The sequence below is a fragment of the Sciurus vulgaris genome (assembly GCF_902686455.1).
Source record: "Sciurus vulgaris genome assembly, chromosome: 16".
Taxonomy (NCBI): Eukaryota; Metazoa; Chordata; class Mammalia; order Rodentia; family Sciuridae; genus Sciurus; species Sciurus vulgaris.
The window spans coordinates 39,737,197-39,753,378 of NC_136477.1; the positions used below are offsets into that span (position 1 = coordinate 39,737,197).

The window sequence follows — 16,182 nt, forward strand, 5'->3', positions numbered from 1 at the left end:
AATGTTATATAAGTCACCCAAACCTAGAACTGAATAGTGCCCTTCAGAAAGGAAAAACAAATTGAATTTGTGGGTGTATGTCTACAGACACTGGAGAAAAAGAAGGTTATGAAGAGAAATGAGCTACAGGGAAAATGTGATAGAAAACCCAGAATTTTCTACACAGTGCTATTGTTTGAAAGGCTAAAAGAATTGGTCATCTCGAGTCAAAACAAGAATTAAACTAAATTTCTAAAAGTACATCTATTTAATTGCCAAATAATAAGCATCAAAAGCATCCAGCTCCTTTAATTCCCAGTCTCAAGTTCCCCACAGCTTAATTCAACATCATAACATCCTATGAAATAATTTATATTATTCAATGTATAGAAAAATAAAAACAAGCACTAGATTCTCCCATTAGCTTCATTTTCTTGAATAAGTGGCACAAAGGTATTGACCCCATAGACCTATGACATCTCCTTTAGCTCTTGGGGTTCACTTTGGGGCCCCCATTTTACATTTGAGGATGCAGAGCTAGAGGCTCCCAATACAGGTTAAGGTCTAAAACAAGATCTCCTAATGATATAGATACAAAATTCCAGAATCATTTACTTTTAGAAAATATGAAACTTATCTGGGTGGGTTTTTTTTTTTTTTTTTCCACGTAGGGTTTCTTTAGAAGAACAATTCAGAAAAATCTCCATCCATCCTATTCCTGTAAATATGAAGGAAAATGTGTTATAGACAAAGTCACGCGAAATCAGTGCCAGGAATGTCGCTTTAAGAAATGCATCTATGTTGGCATGGCAACAGATTGTAAGTAGATCTTCTTCATTTGCTACCTCTTCCAGGAGTGTTGACTGGGGAAGGGTTTGGTGCAAGATCTACCAGACAGAAAAGCAAACAGGAACTTGTGTGGATGGAAAGGGGGCAACCTGGCGTTCCCACTCACTCCTCCCTCTCCATACTCAGGCTTAGCGCTGAGAGGGAGGTAGGAGCCGGGGCCCCATGCCCCATCCTACTTCTCTCTTATCAACTCTCAAAGTATCCAGATGACAGCAAGGGGTTCAATTATCCCTGCTGTGCATGCGGCAACAGTTTGCAGCACATTACAAAGGAGAGGTCTTGTCCACTGACCTTGCTTAGTAACTTTTCATATCCAGGGTTCATATGGAGAGCGCCCCCCGGGAATTTGTCCTCTTATTTTTTTTCAAGCGCAGAAATCGGAATTTATGTTATGGGCATTCTTAGAGACGGGGCACTGGTGGAAAACATCACGTTCAAGAATTTCTGGAGAATTCAGTCAAGTGCTCTTGCATGAGTCATCTCTTGGTGGCTCGCTTGTATTTTTAGCCATAAAGATATTCGAGTCGAAGTTGTCCTGCCCAGTTTTCCAAGTGCCACAGCATATGGTGATGAGATTAGCCCTTGGGGGGGTCTCTCCTCCTGACACTGTGCAAGGGATTTACACCAGTCACTTTAATTAATCATAAAGAGTATAATCGTGTCAGTCACTACATGCAGCTTCCCTTCCACCAGGCTTCAGTATCAGTGACTTCTACAGCCATAACATTTTGCACATCCGTGAGTGATTGCTACTGTTAAAAATTAAAAAGGAAAACCAAGGAAAGAGAAAAAAAAAAGAAAGAAAAAAATGCAATGAGGCTTTTTCCTGATATAAGAGAAAATCCTCATGGATTATGTTTATGTGATAAATAGAATTCTCTCGGGAGGAATAAAAAAAAATCTATGAAATGTCCTGCTTTGCTCGATAAGCAGAGTAGAGAACCTTCCAAAAAGAAGGCTGGGTTAGTTAGGGCGTTAGGCTGGAAATCCTGAGTTAATCCCACCTCTGGCTGTGAATGTTCCTTATCTTTTAAAGACTTTAGCCCTTGCCAACAATATGCCCGATAAGAATGTGTGAATATGATTGACTTGGAACAAAATGCTTAAATGTGTCACTACAAAGAAACGTTATTACTGAATATCTATTTCATTGTTTCATTGGGAAGTTTAAGATATGAAAATGTAGGGGGGTTAAAAAACCCAGTGTTAATCCAACTGTGGAAATAACGTTCCGAGTGTCTCTTCCTGCTCACGAGGCACGTTAGGAGCTCAGGCATGATAATCAGAAAAACCCCTGTTCAAGTCCCAGAACTGCCACTAGCTAGCTGTGTGACCTCCATCATTGACCCTCAGGTTTCCCTTCTCTAAAAGTGGTGTCTACCTCAGAGAGTTGTGTCCAGGGTTAAATTAACACATATCAAATGCAGCAATCTCAGCCACACTGGAACCATTTGGGCAATGGGGCTAGGGGTGTTATCACCCTTTAGTAAGTGAACCAAATGACATTAACAGGCTCATTCACATTTTCCCCACCTATAAACGCTCGTATGACTTTGACAATCTAGTCCGACCTGGATCATCTGGGATTTAATGTCTATTTTACATTAACCAGGCACCTCAGTCCCCTTCCTCCTGCTATATCTGCTTATTTTCTTTCCCTGCCAAGTCGTCATGTGGCTCTAGAAAAATGATGAGGTAGAACTGGAGTCAGGAACCCGGGCCATGAGCTGAAATGGATAACATCTAAGGCCCCTTCCGGTTCTAAAAATACTCTGACTGTGGAATATAAGATCTGAGCCTTTCCATTCCATTGATAGTTACTGAGTCTGGTGCAATGGTTTTGGTTTGGAAATTAACCTCGGAAATATACGTTTCTCTTTACCTGCTCTTTTTATTTCCCTTTTTGCACAAATGATAAAAGTGGTGGCTACACTGACTAAGTACCTATAGTGCATTATCTTCATTGAATACCTTGTTCAGTGGGTATTATCGATCCCATTTCATATAAGAAAAAAATGAAACCTCAGAGAATCTAAATAACTTGCCAGAGGTCATGCAGCCAGATGGTGGTAGCGTGAAGATTCTAACCTAAGTCTTTCTAGATTCCAAAGACTAGGCTCTTTAGCACTGAGGGTTGACCAGGTGGAGAATAATGTATAGTGAATACCTGTGAGGTCCAAGATAGACCCAGCCATGTTTCGATTAACCCTTCAGGGATATATATATATATTTTTTTTCCTCTGAAGAAGGAATTAGGAGTCTCCTATTTCTGCTCCAGAACTGTTTCTTAACCTGAAGTTTCTTAAGGGAGGTGGAGAGAATAGAAATCCTGAGAGGGAATTCAGATTGGCTAGATAGATCTGCCTGTGATCCTACAGGTAGTACAGATTATACCTCTCTGCTCTTTGCAAGAGCTACATTCCGTCAAGTTGTGGTACCCAGAGTCCAAAGTTCCCTCTGGACTTTGATGGAATAACCTGGTTGGGCACTGGGAGTTTGTACCTGAGCTTAGGTTAGACAATGGCTAGTCAATGGCACTTTTCTACCAAAAGGAGAAAATGCCTCGGTGTGACCCCCACCCCATGCTTCCCTGCCCGGCAACTACTGAGCCACTTGTGCATCAGTGACCCTTCCATGGAGGCTCCAGGACATGCAGGGTGCCCCGTGTCTTGGGAGCATCTGTGGGTCTCATCTCTCTCCCCCTCCCAGTGGTGCTGGATGACAGCAAGAGGCTGGCCAAGAGGAAGCTGATAGAGGAGAACCGGGAGAAGCGACGGCGGGAAGAGCTGCAGAAATCCATTGGGCACAAGCCAGAGCCCACAGATGAGGAATGGGAGCTCATCAAAACCGTCACCGAAGCCCACGTGGCGACCAATGCCCAAGGCAGCCACTGGAAGCAGAAACGGAAATTCCTGGTAAGGTTTCCTCACGCAGCTCAGTCTCAACTCCACGCCAGGTGCTTTCTATCTCAACTCTGCTCGTTTTCATAACTCAAGGATGTGACCATTATCGGCCCATTTTATTGATAGGCAGACTGCACCTCGGAAGCCAAGAAACTGGCAGAGCCAGGATTCCAGTCAGGCCTATGTGAGACGTAACCACCACTCCTGCCATCTACTCTGTGATTCACTGAATTCCAAAGCAGTTTCTTAGACCTTAGGCCTCGGTTTGCTACTGCTGTTAGTGAGGCCTGTCCTGGAATAACTGGTAAAATTCAATACCTGCCAGCTTTCTTGGCTTCCCTCACATGACCACCATACACATTCTTAATCCTCTAGGCTTGCTCCAAAGACCATTCCTCCTTAGAATAGCCTCTAGGATAAACGTTCGAGCCCTCAAATACATGTTTATGTCAGTTGGTTCCAGGGGCAGGGGTAGAGCACTTGCCTGCCCTGTGAGATCCTAGGTTCCATCCTCAGCCCCAAAATTAAAAAATTATGTCAATGAAAGTCAAAAATGTTGTACCTTTCTTCTGGGGTGCTGGGGAATCAAACCCAAGGCCCATGCATGCTAGGCAAGTGCTCTTCTGCTGAGCTACATCCTCAGCCCTCTGGAAAGCAAAAATTTTTAAAGAAAACAATGGAAGACAATGAGAATAAGGAAGTAGGGATAGAGGGAAGGTGTGGAGGGAAAACAGATTTTTCTAGGCCCTTGAATATTGATTGGGATTTGGTATTTTCTAAGAGCGGGCAGCTGTGAAGGCCTGCCCCCATCCATTGCTCATTTGGGCTTCATAGGGCTTGACGTTAAGCTCGGATCACCAGCCCCATTTTATAGATATGCAAACTGAGCCCAAGGCCTTAAGTGGCTCACCCAGGCCCCAAAAGCCCACTAACGACTTCTGGCTCCAAGTCCAGGCTCTCTACCCACCTCGTTAGATGGAGTCTCCATCCCAGCTGGTATCTCCCCATCTCAGAGACAGACCCTGCTCTTAGGCTAAGACATGAAGCCCTGTCTGAGCCTTGGCATCTGATATCCTGTGAATCCGTGTCCCCGGGAAGCATCTGAGTGCCTGCCCATCCAAACAAGAAGATACAGTGATATAATTGTGCTTGTCCCTCAATATCAACATTATAATGCAACAGTGTTTTTTAAAAACATAATTAACCTTACAGGAAGTTTTTGGAAAGAAAAAGCTTGCACATAATCCACCTGCCACAAAACAATTGCTTTTGTGGCTGTAATGAAAGTACAGTGCAGCATTTTGTCAATGGCTTCCACTAACAGCAGTGTTTAGTAAAGCCTTCTGCGACCCTTGCCATATGCCAGGCACTGTTCTAAGTGTTTTCCATACATTAATGCTCTGCACCAACCCTACAGGCAGACACAGATAGCATCCCCCCTTTACGGACGAGATGGTTTAGGAAATGTGTCAAGCTCCCACGGCTAGATGGGGTGGCGGTGGCAGATGCAGTAGGTTCCAAGAGCCACGCTCCTCCTCACTCACCTGGCCACCTGCCCAGACCTGAGGAGCCTCCCAAGGACACAGTGCCTTGGAGGGGCAGCCTCATAATGCCTTCCTCTTGCATCCCTACTCCCACCCCCATTACTACTGCCAGGAAATTCAAAACCACTGAAGGAACAGACTACTTGTACCCAATGTATTGGGAGCCTAGCAAGATAGAGTCCTGCCTAACCATATCCCAAAATCCCTCCCAGTCCAAATGTGTCAGCCATAAATGGACATTTAGAAACCCCTTTCAGAAAAGCTGGGTGTGGTGGCGCATGCCTGTGGAGCCCTCTGGTTCAGGAGGCTGAGGCAGAAAGATGATGAATTTAAAGACCGAACTCAACAATTTAGTGAGGCGCTAAGCAACTCTTGAGACCTGGTCTAAATAAAATCCAAAAGGGGTTGGAGATGTGGCTTAGTGCTTAAGTGCCCCTGGGTTTGATCCCTAATACCAAAAAAAAAAAAAAAAAAAAAAAAAAAAAAACTTTCAGGTCTAATGCTGCCCAGTGACCAATAATGGAATTCAAGCCAAATTCCAAGCTTGATGGAAGATTTGGGACAAATTCTGGACTTTTCTCCTGAGGATAATTTTACAATTTTATTTACTTTCAAAAAGAAAATGGATCTTAGTCTCAGTATTCACTAAAGGAGATCACAAAACCCCCAGTAGTCACTAGCAACTTCTTTCCAAACTCTGAAGACTTATTCTTTAAGAAACATTGACTCTATAGAAGAATATAATTACTTTAGACTAGGTACTATCCTATGTATATGGATGACTATACAACCAGTAGGATTCTACATCATGTACAACCAAAAGAATTAGAAAATATACTCCATTTATGTAAGACGTATAAAGAGAAATCTACTGTCATGTATGACTAATTAGAACAAATAAAAAGAAACATTTACTGAGCAGCTTCTATGTGCCAAGAAGTCAGTCAGTCACATTTCAGTTCGGGGAGACAAACAGCTAGTGCCGAGTGCAGGGACAGCAGCATGGCACAGAGTGCTTGTGAACTGGAAGTGAGGGGACTTCATTTCTCCAAATTAGGATGCTTAAACGGACAAGGGCTCTCTGAGGAGGTGACATCTGAGTCACGTCTGCAAGCCAAGAAACTAAACCTACAACACAAAATATAATCAGACCTCTCCATGCGTTGTGGTTTTCTTCATCAAAAGACAGGACATTAGCCATGAGAACTAGCTTCAGTTAAAGCCTTCTGCCAGTTTTCATGGGTCTGATCATCTGCAGAAAGAATCAAGAAAGGTACGGCACAGAACGATTTGCCCCGAGTCTTCTTTCAGGCCATGAGATGATCCAAGCCAGAGGGAATCGTCTTCAGGATACTGTCTATTGAGCACTAGCTCTTACCCACCAGCCTCCCTCCCCCATGAAGCTGATGTGAAATGTATCTTTTTGTGATTCCTTGATCAGGTCAAGAAATTGTCCCTCTTGATCCAAATATAAATAACTCCTTCTCTGAGTCATTGATTCTTAGAGGGGTAGCGGGGGAGATCAGAACTCCTCCACTGTCCCATTGATCTGTACAATCAATTTCATTTTTAGCAGCCAAACAGTCTGTACCTGCATCTCCTTGTGGAGGTGGGACCACGTTCCTTTCACTGCCTCCCACATGGTTACAATTGCATTCTCTCCTTGTGTACACAACCCATTCTCTCCCACGGAGAGAATCTATTTCTCTCCCTCCTTGAACCTGGCCTGGTCTAATTCCTTTAAACAGCACATTTGGGCAAAAGAGATGCTTCTAAGGCTGTGTCACAAGCTGCTTTGCAGCTTCCTCTTGGGTCTCTTGGAGGGAAAAGCCAACTGCTACCGTTAAAAAGTTCAAGTACTCTGACACCACTGTGCTGTGAGGATGCCCAAGCTGGCCAGGCCCAGAGGCCGTGTGCAAGGCAAGATTCCCAACCAACCCAGGCACCAGAAAAGTGAGTAAAACAAAGCCCTCAGATGATACCAGCCTATATGGCCATTCAATGGCAGCTGGATGGGAGACTGGAAATTGTTGTTTCTGGGGAGGGGGATTTGTTGTACAGTAACAGATAACCAGAACAGAACTCAATCAATATTAAGAACAGAATTCAATCTGTTGAATATACAGTTTCCCTGGTCCAGACATATTGATAGATATTCCATACAAAGGGGCAACCCCAATTAAAGGTTGATGCTCAGAGTGAAACTTTCCCTCGTCTGATCAGTGCATTACTCCTGTGAGGACATTAAGAATCCTTTCCTAGAATTGGCTTTATTAAATGGTATACATGTGCCAAAAGGCATCTGGGGACTGAATAGACTTTTATGCATTAGGGTTGGCACCTCCTGCGTGGCAGAGTCCCCACCACCCCCCTCTATGCCTTCAACACTGCTACCCAAATTATTTCATTGATTTTTATGCGTTGATGCCCAATTTTGTGCTGGAAAAAATATCTGAAAAGGCCTATTGTGATAAGAGTATAGTAATATGCTATGGGGGATTAAAAGTTACATATTATCATAAAAACTCCAAGTATTCATTTATATGGAAGAGCAAGTAACTTAGGTCTCAAAAGGAGCTACTTCATCATTTTTCACTCTAAGACCAGAAAAAGAGAGATGGGTGACTTGATCTGGGTTTCACATCTACATTTGAGTTTTGAGAAAATTAGGAGTCTTTGGCCAATAAGGAAACTTTGGCAAAAGCATTTAAATCATGTAAAAATGGCCAGTTTTACCAGCAACGATGATCATGTGAAACCTAATGACAGACAGCAGTGTCTGCACCAGACAAGGGAAGGCTGGTTTGTCCACCAGTTGTCACTTCTGGGCCTTCGGGGGGGGGGGCGGGGAGGAAGCAAGCTATTTAGTTTGGCCCCATCTGAGCTACATCTTGCCTGACAACATTGTTATTAGTGTCTGGTGACTTTGTATCATTATTTCCCTCCCTTAGTTCATATGCAAAGGTGTGGCTTTGCATAAGACTTTCTACCCAAGTATAAAATATGACTTTTGATTATGTAGAAGGAAATGAGAGGGAGGGGGGTATGAAAAGTGGTGGAACAAGACAGACATCATTACCCTATGCACATGTATGATTATACGAATGGTATGAATCTACATCGTGTACAGCCACAAAATGATGTACCCCATTTGTGTACAATGAATCAAAATGCAGTCTGTAAAAAATATTTTTTTAAAAATAAATTTAAAACAGTAAAAAATAAAATATGACCTTTAGAATTGGGCAAACCTATCCTAATATGCCCCCCTCCCAGAGCTACTGTCTGTTTTTCCACATTCCCAACTGGAATAGCCCCAGAGAAGGGGCATGAGCAGCAAAGTAGGTGATGCAGTCATGTGCGTACTGTGAGGACAGGTCATATAGCACAAGTACTGCCAAGTCAGGAAGGCATCAATCACCCAAAGTTAGCACTTCAGAAGAAAGAAGGGGAGCCTTGTCAGAGGAACAAATGTGTGAACCAGACTCACCTCTGTTATTTTTTAATTGTGTGACTCTAAGTTGTCTCACTTCTGTAAGGCTAGTTGCCTTATGGCCTTACAAATGGTATAAAAATAATATTAGGTAATAGGTCTAAGGGTGCTGGCCTATTGTTAACAACCATGTATGTGGTTACTGTATACATTCTCCCTCCCACCATTCCCACCTCCCTGGAAAAGTGTGAGCCACTAGTCATGTCCCAAGTCTCAGGACCCTGAATCACCATCTACCCAGGTCCTTCTGCCCAGCCCTTCAAAGGTACAAGATAACACCCAATGAACACTCAGAGGAAGGAAAGGTCCCATCTGGTCCCATCCCACTCTGCATGTGCTAAAGAGCTGCCAGGCCAAGCCAACAAGTCAGCTGTGAACTGACTTGAGAAGAGGTCAAACTAGCGGCATTTCCTGCTTACCTCAAATAATACTCGTGAAAGAGTCAAAGCAGAAAGCCAACTGGTCACAACTGAGATAACACCAGCCACCCAGGTGCTAAGCCTGCACAAGCAATTAATTTCTTTTTAATATCTCCATCCTTATGGTCCAGAAGAGTCACTCTGACTTCCTTGTTCCACATTCTGTGCATCTTTAGCCCCTGTCCTCAGTCACTGAGACATATCTTAAATGCTTCCACCTATGTCCAGCCCCCTTCAACCCAAACTATTGCTGTTGCCAGCCAGTTCTTCCTTTGGCACATACAGCCCCCTACTACTGTAACAATCACATCCCACCTCTCTCCTATTTACACCCTTTCAGTGGACATCCCTTTGCATTTAGAATAAGCCTGTCTCCTCCATAGGCCACAGGGGCCAGCATAATGGGACTCCTGCCTGCCTCACGTCCTCACTGGGCTCTACCTATATCAACCTCCTTTCTGTGCTGGCTTTTCCCTCTTCCTTCAGTGTCCTCCTGCTGGCTCTTTGACATTCTGCAGTCAAAGCTTGCACATTGCTTCTCAAAGGGGCCTTGACAACACCCTGTCACTTCTGGTCTTAAAGTTGGTGGTGAATGTATTTTTCTTATGTATTCCCTGTCTTCTTCATGATACAAGTCCCTTGATGCTACATTCCTGAAATCTCAGCATCTAGAACTAGACCTGGACCATGGTACTTGCTCAATAAATATTGGCTAAACGTATTAACACACATTTATTCATTTGCTTAAATAATAAGCCTTGTCCTCCACTATTTGATCCAAAGCCTTGTATATAACAAGCAAAGATGCATAAGGCTTATTCCCAAACCCCTTGAGAAGTTTGTCTTCGATATGCACCTACATAACTACAATTAAAAGTGATCGTAATAAATGTCTAGTGCGTGGAAGTGACATGTGAGCCGCCATGTGTGCTCAGATGAGGTAGAACTGATCATCTGGCAAGATGTCTGGAAGACCAAACTTGAGTGGGGTCCTGAAAAATGGATAGGACTTCAGAAAAAGGCAGAGTCTAGAGGAGAAGACAGCCAGGAAATGAAAAATCATAAGGTAAGTTGTGGGAGAGAAGTGGCATGGCCAACTGGGCTGGCCCAGCATGTTCATTTAACACAGAGAAAAGAAGCCACAGTGAATGTTGGAAGGACTCCCATGAGCAAGCAAAGGCATCAGGAACCAGAGGCAAAAGCAGTCCTTCCCCAAAGGTCCACCTGCAACCCAGAGACCTGCCCATACCTGAGCTTGACCTCAGGAGCATAAATCCATATGGTGTATGTGGACAAATGGACCTATGCAGAGGTTACAAGGCTATGAGCTGTAGTAAGATACCTAACAGATTCAAGTGATATCAAATTACATATTGTCCTTACAGCTGAAAAATCTTATTGGAAGTCAAACAAGATAGTATTCCTCATACCGCATGTTAACTCATATCAAACATATATATATACGCACACACACATATACTTTTATGTTTTCTATATAGAATATATTCTATATTTGTATTCTATACATAGAATATATTTTTTCTTAGATCCCTATATATAGAATATATTTTTTTTCTATCTGATATCCATTATGGAGATAAAGCTTAATGATATAATAGAAGACTGTCCTCGTATGTAGTTTTATTCTAGAAATTGTATTTACCATTTAATATGCAGAGACTTCAAAGTTGTTTTTTCTACCCCAATGTCTATTTTTAAACAAACAAAAAAAAAAAACTTGCGAACATGTGAGGGGTTCATTTTAATTAAAGTTGCTACATTTCCTTGCATAATTTCAGTCTTTTTTTTTCCCCAAATCTTTGGAGGGACCACTGGTAGTGATTCAAATACCCTATGTACCCACAGACTGAATGGGAGTCATTAACATCAGCATTAACCCACCAACATTTCAAAAGACACTGAATTTCTCCTTTTAATACAATCAGATTAGGTCTATCAGTACTCAATGAGGAGATGTTTGGATCCAGAGAGGCCAAAACCATGTTATATTTTTATTTCTAAGAATAGTCCTACATATATAAAATATATTTAAAGTTTTATATAAAACTCCCTACCTTTTCAAATGCATGCCCACTTTGATCAGTTGATCTCCGTAACAGACTTGTGAAATAGAAAGGGGAGAGGAGCTTCCTTTTCAGAATAAAAAGGACTTATAAGACCTGAAGGAATCATCAGAGGCTCCAGGAGAAGGAATTCATGTACCTTTTCCCTCAAATCAGTCTGAGAAAGAGGAGAAGGGAGCTGTCCTGGTGATCATTCCCCCCATTCTATCTTCAGAAAGGCCACGAAACGGGCTTTCTGTGGACCTAGCATGCTGACGGCTGCCATTCACCACAAAACACCTCAGAAACCAGGTTTTATCCGCTCGCACCAAAACAAAAGCATAACACATTTTTTAAAAATAATAAACCTAAGAACCTACTGGATAAAAAGAAGCCCTGCAAATATGCTATGTGGATATTTGCACATATACAGCAGGTACCCAAGTCCTGCCCCTCTGAGATGGCCTCCGCGGCTCCTCACCATCCCCACCCCAGCTGCAGGGTCTGGGCTGCTTCTGTTGACCCTGGCACTCAGTAACACAGTAAGACTCATCTGCAGATTCTCTCCTGCTGAAAGCTACGTGTGAGTGGCAACAAGAGATATGTAGGAGGAAAAACAGTAACCGAATTACTCTGAGCTGGACCGAGTTGCCTCCAAGCCCCTTCTCTCAGAGTACAGTCCAGATCTGTGGCATCAGCATGTCCTGGACACTTAGAAATACAGATCCTTCAGTTCTACCCCTGCCCTGCAGAGTCAGAAACACTGGGGGAAGGGCCCAGGAGTCTGGTGATTCTGGGGAAGTTTGGGGGTCAGTGTCCAGCCAGAGCCTTACCATTGGGCAGCTCTATCACGACTCCATAAGCGAGGGATTGGGTCAACTCACTCAAGGGTCTCTTCCTGTTTTCCCTCCTGCTCACCCTCTGCCACTCTCACCCCTGGGTACTCCTGACTGTTCATTGTGGCTCTAGGCAAAGGTGGCCACCATCAGGCAGGCCACAGATCTGTGATCTCTTTGGTGACATTCAGAACTTCCTGGAGGACAGGTAGAGAGGTGGGCAAGGGCAGCCAGAAGAATACAACAGTAGAATGTCTTTTTCCCGGTATGAGATGGTAGAGGGGGGAGAGCCTTGCACAGGGGGTGGGCAGGGGAGGACTCCTGGAAAGGCTGCTGCCTGGAGTCAGGGACACCAGGCCTGGGCTCAGGCAGGGCAGGTCTGCTGTGTTCATCTGCAAATCAGAGCTCATGTGAGCCCACCTGACATAGGGCCATGCAGCAGAGGCTGGCTCACCTGTAGTCCCCAAACAGATTGTGGTCATTAGTATCACAAAGACAAGAATGGGCAGTGGGAAGGGGAGTGGGGAAGATGGTTCCCACAGGAAGCAGGTGACAGCAAGAGATATATTGAGGGAGGACATAGAATGCAGAGTGAGGAGCTGGACTATTCCCATGGAACATGGGCACAAGTCACCCGGGGGACATTGGCCAGCAGGGTTGGAGGGGGGTCCTAACTAGAATACTGATCCTGCACCATCAAGTCCGGGAGGGGCCTGAGGAGCATCCCTGGGTGACACCAATGCAGGTGTACCACCCCTTTGAGCACAAAGCCATAAATTGAGCAAGTAAACCGCAGGAAAATGCCCTGGGGGTGCTGAATGGCAAATTGGCCACTCTGCCCTCAGGTTTGCACAACTCAGTTCCCTACAGGCAGCCTAGAGAGGAACCCCTCGGTGCTCAGCTGATACCACCTTGTACTGGAGTCTGGATGGCAGAGAGCAAGGAACTTGGGTCAGAAGCAAGAGTGAATCCATACGATGCCATTTGCTAGGGATCACCCACCACGTGCCTACGTCCCTGCCCACACAATAGTGCTTCAGAACCACCATCCCAGGGCCCCCAGGACTCAGGTATGCACCCTTTGTGCAGACAAAAGCAGACCCCAAATACCTGTCTTCCCTGCCTTCCTCCCTCTCTCCTTCCTTCCTTTTCCCAATTAGCTCATTCTTTCCTGCCCCATCATCTGAAGAGCTCACCCACCTGAGCTCATAGGCTGAACCTCAGTGACTCCACTTCATCTCTAGAACTTCAGCAGGCAGCGGCTCAGGGCACAGGCTCAGCAGTCCCTCCCACCTTCCCTCCCTCTCTAGCAACCATCCTGAGAACATTATCACTGAGGACCTATTAAGGCAATGACCACGACATATATCTTTGTTCCAAGACACAAATGGTGGGAGACCTCTGGAGTTTGTTAATAAATGAGATAGAAATTGGAAAATACAGCAGCAAATCAGCTCAGAAGAGATCTCCTGCCACACGCAAATGACAGTGAATTTTAGCTCCCTTTGTTTTTGTCACTTAAATCTTTCTTGTTTCTCCTCCTTAGCCAGAAGATATTGGACAAGCACCAATAGTCAATGCCCCAGAAGGTGGGAAGGTGGACTTGGAAGCCTTCAGCCATTTTACAAAAATCATCACACCAGCAATCACCAGAGTGGTGGATTTTGCCAAAAAGTTGCCTATGTTTTGTGAGGTGAGGACATTGTTTTCTTTGCATTGTTTTTCTTCATAGTTCCCTCAATTTCCAGGAACGCTGGGTATTGTTTAGAGTTTAATGTTAATTAGCAGAGCTTAGTCATATGAAAGCAATGTCAGTACAAAGTGCAAATGCACCCTGTTCCATTGTTTCCCCACCTTCTCTAGTCTTAGCTTGTCCACCTGAGGCTACCAAGACCCTTCCATGGCCCTGGCTCCAGGCAAATAAAATTCCAGTAACCATAGTCAGATTTGCCCACATAAATCCAATCCTCATGACAGATCCACAGGGTAGGTTTTCTTAACCCCATTTTACAGATAGGGCAAATTAAGATCAAAGAATGAAGTTAACTTATTCAAAACATGGTGCCAGGGTTTGAACATAGGTCTATATTCTTTCAACAACTTATCCCATGGGCTGGGGATATAGCTCAGTTGGTAGAGTACTTGTCTCAAAGGCACAAGGCCCTGGGTTCAATCCCCAGCACCGCAGAAAGAAAAAAAAAAAAAAAAAAACAACTTATCCCAGCAAGATTGCTGTGTGAGGGTTATCTAAGAATTAAAGTCAAATGACCCTCACCAAGCAAGGCTCTTAATATCTCCTTCAGTCTTCCCTCTTTTCCTCTAAGTTCACATTCCTGCCCCATCTTCAGGGAACCCTGAAGAGCTCATCCACCAGAGCTCACTAACTTGCCCTTGGGGACATTTCATCCCTAACTTGCAGTAGCCGAGGACATGGGCTCTGCAGTCAGCTGCATGGGCAAGAATCCTAAACAGGTTATTGAATATCTTCAAACCTCAGTTATCTCATCTTTAAAATGGGAATTGTAATAGCATCCACCTTAGAACCATTGGGAGGTTTAAACAGGATAATATAAAGTACTGCGACAGGGCCTGGATTGTAAGCTTTCCTTACATTTTAGCTGCCTATAATACTGCAAAGATATTTCCACCCTACCTGTAACTGCCCTTTTTGAGGCAAGTGGGGCTGATTCTGTTTTCTGGAGAACTTTTCCTTTTGCAAAACTCCATTAGGTGCAGATCTATTGCTCTTCACACTTTCAAGGGGACCCAGAAAGATGGCATGCACAGAGGGGCCACGTGTGGCTGTAGCCTCTTCCAAAAGCTATCTGAATGATGAGCAATTACGGTCTCAGCTGGAGAGAAGCATTTCCTCACCTAGAATGACCCCACGCTACTTTGGCTTCCGGCTCAGTCGCGCCCTTGAGTTTCCAATAATGGGAGCTAGAATCAGAGCAACCATGGACATTGATGGGGACACTTCCCATTGCCCATTTCTGAACCTCCACAAAAGGCATACCCAGAAGGACAGGACAATGGACTGTAGGACATGGTACCTGCCCCTCAGACCTAACTGACAGAGTGAGAGCATGAGAGCACCTGGTCTCCCACTGACCCCCCACTTCGCTGTGGTGGAGGTGAGGTATCTTAGTCAACTCAGGTTACTATAACAAAATACCAATAGGCTGGTTAGCTTATAAACAGCACAAATTTCCCACAGTTCTGGAGGCTGAGAAGTCCCAGAATATTCAGTGTCTGGTGGGCACCTGCTTCCTTGTTCATCCACTGCTATTTTCTTGCTATGTCCTTTCATGGCAGAAGGGACTGGGAAGCTTTCTGGGGTCTCTTTTTATAAAGGCACAAGTCCCATTAACGAGGGCTCTGCCCTGCCCTCATAACCCTTCTGCTTCCCAAAGGCCCCACCTCCTGTGCTGTCACATGAGGGATGAGATGGCAACAGAGGAATTTTGGAGGGACATAAGCATTCAGGCCACAGCACTAGGATATTTCCTGTGGAACTTTCCGTGCCTTTGAAATTTTTTTAGAATTAGTATTTATGAACATTTTGGGGGGAATATTATAAAAATAGCACCTATTTTCTGGGTGCCGTGGCACACACCTGTAACCCCAGCAGGAGGATCACAAAGTCAAAGCCAGCAGCTCAACAAGACCCTGTCTCTAAATAAAATATTAAAAAGGGATGGGGATGGGGCTCAGTGGTAAAGCACCCCTGGGTTTGAACCTTGGTACCAAAAAATTTTTTTTTAATTTTTAGAATAAAAATAGCAGGTCTTCATTGCAGATTTATACAACATAATAGACGTAATGATTCTTGATAACACTACCATCATTTTGGATCCTAATTTTTTTAATATTTGTGTGTATTTATACACACATATGAAATGTGTTAATATTAAGGGATTTAACAAAAAGAACATTATGGCATAAATTAACATTAAAGAGGGGGGCACACCTGTCCTAAGGGTACAGCTCATGAGTTAACCCCCATATTTAGCACCAAGACCAAGAAACAGACCATTTCCAGCACCCTCCATGGTAGGACTATGTGTCCTTGGACAAAACGATTTTTTTTTTTTTT

At 44.1% G+C, this 16,182-nt stretch overlaps 2 protein-coding genes across 6 annotated transcripts in view; one reads left to right on the top strand and one right to left on the bottom strand.

Moving 5' to 3' along the window:
- Nucleotides 1–16,182, top strand: part of THRB (thyroid hormone receptor beta) — a 371,634-nt gene that overhangs the window by 346,173 nt on the left and 9,279 nt on the right. For all 5 annotated transcript variants that reach the window (XM_079114289.1, XM_079114287.1, XM_079114288.1 and 2 more), the window contains 3 exons: nucleotides 651–798; nucleotides 3,538–3,743; nucleotides 13,633–13,779. In XM_079114289.1, the coding sequence (XP_078970415.1) occupies nucleotides 651–798; nucleotides 3,538–3,743; nucleotides 13,633–13,779 (501 nt within the window). The remainder of the gene's footprint in view (nucleotides 1–650; nucleotides 799–3,537; nucleotides 3,744–13,632; nucleotides 13,780–16,182) is intronic.
- LOC306646007 (ubiquitin-conjugating enzyme E2 E1) overlaps nucleotides 1–16,182 on the bottom strand; it is a 333,994-nt gene that overhangs the window by 1,016 nt on the left and 316,796 nt on the right. The gene's annotated exons all lie outside the window — the stretch shown is intronic.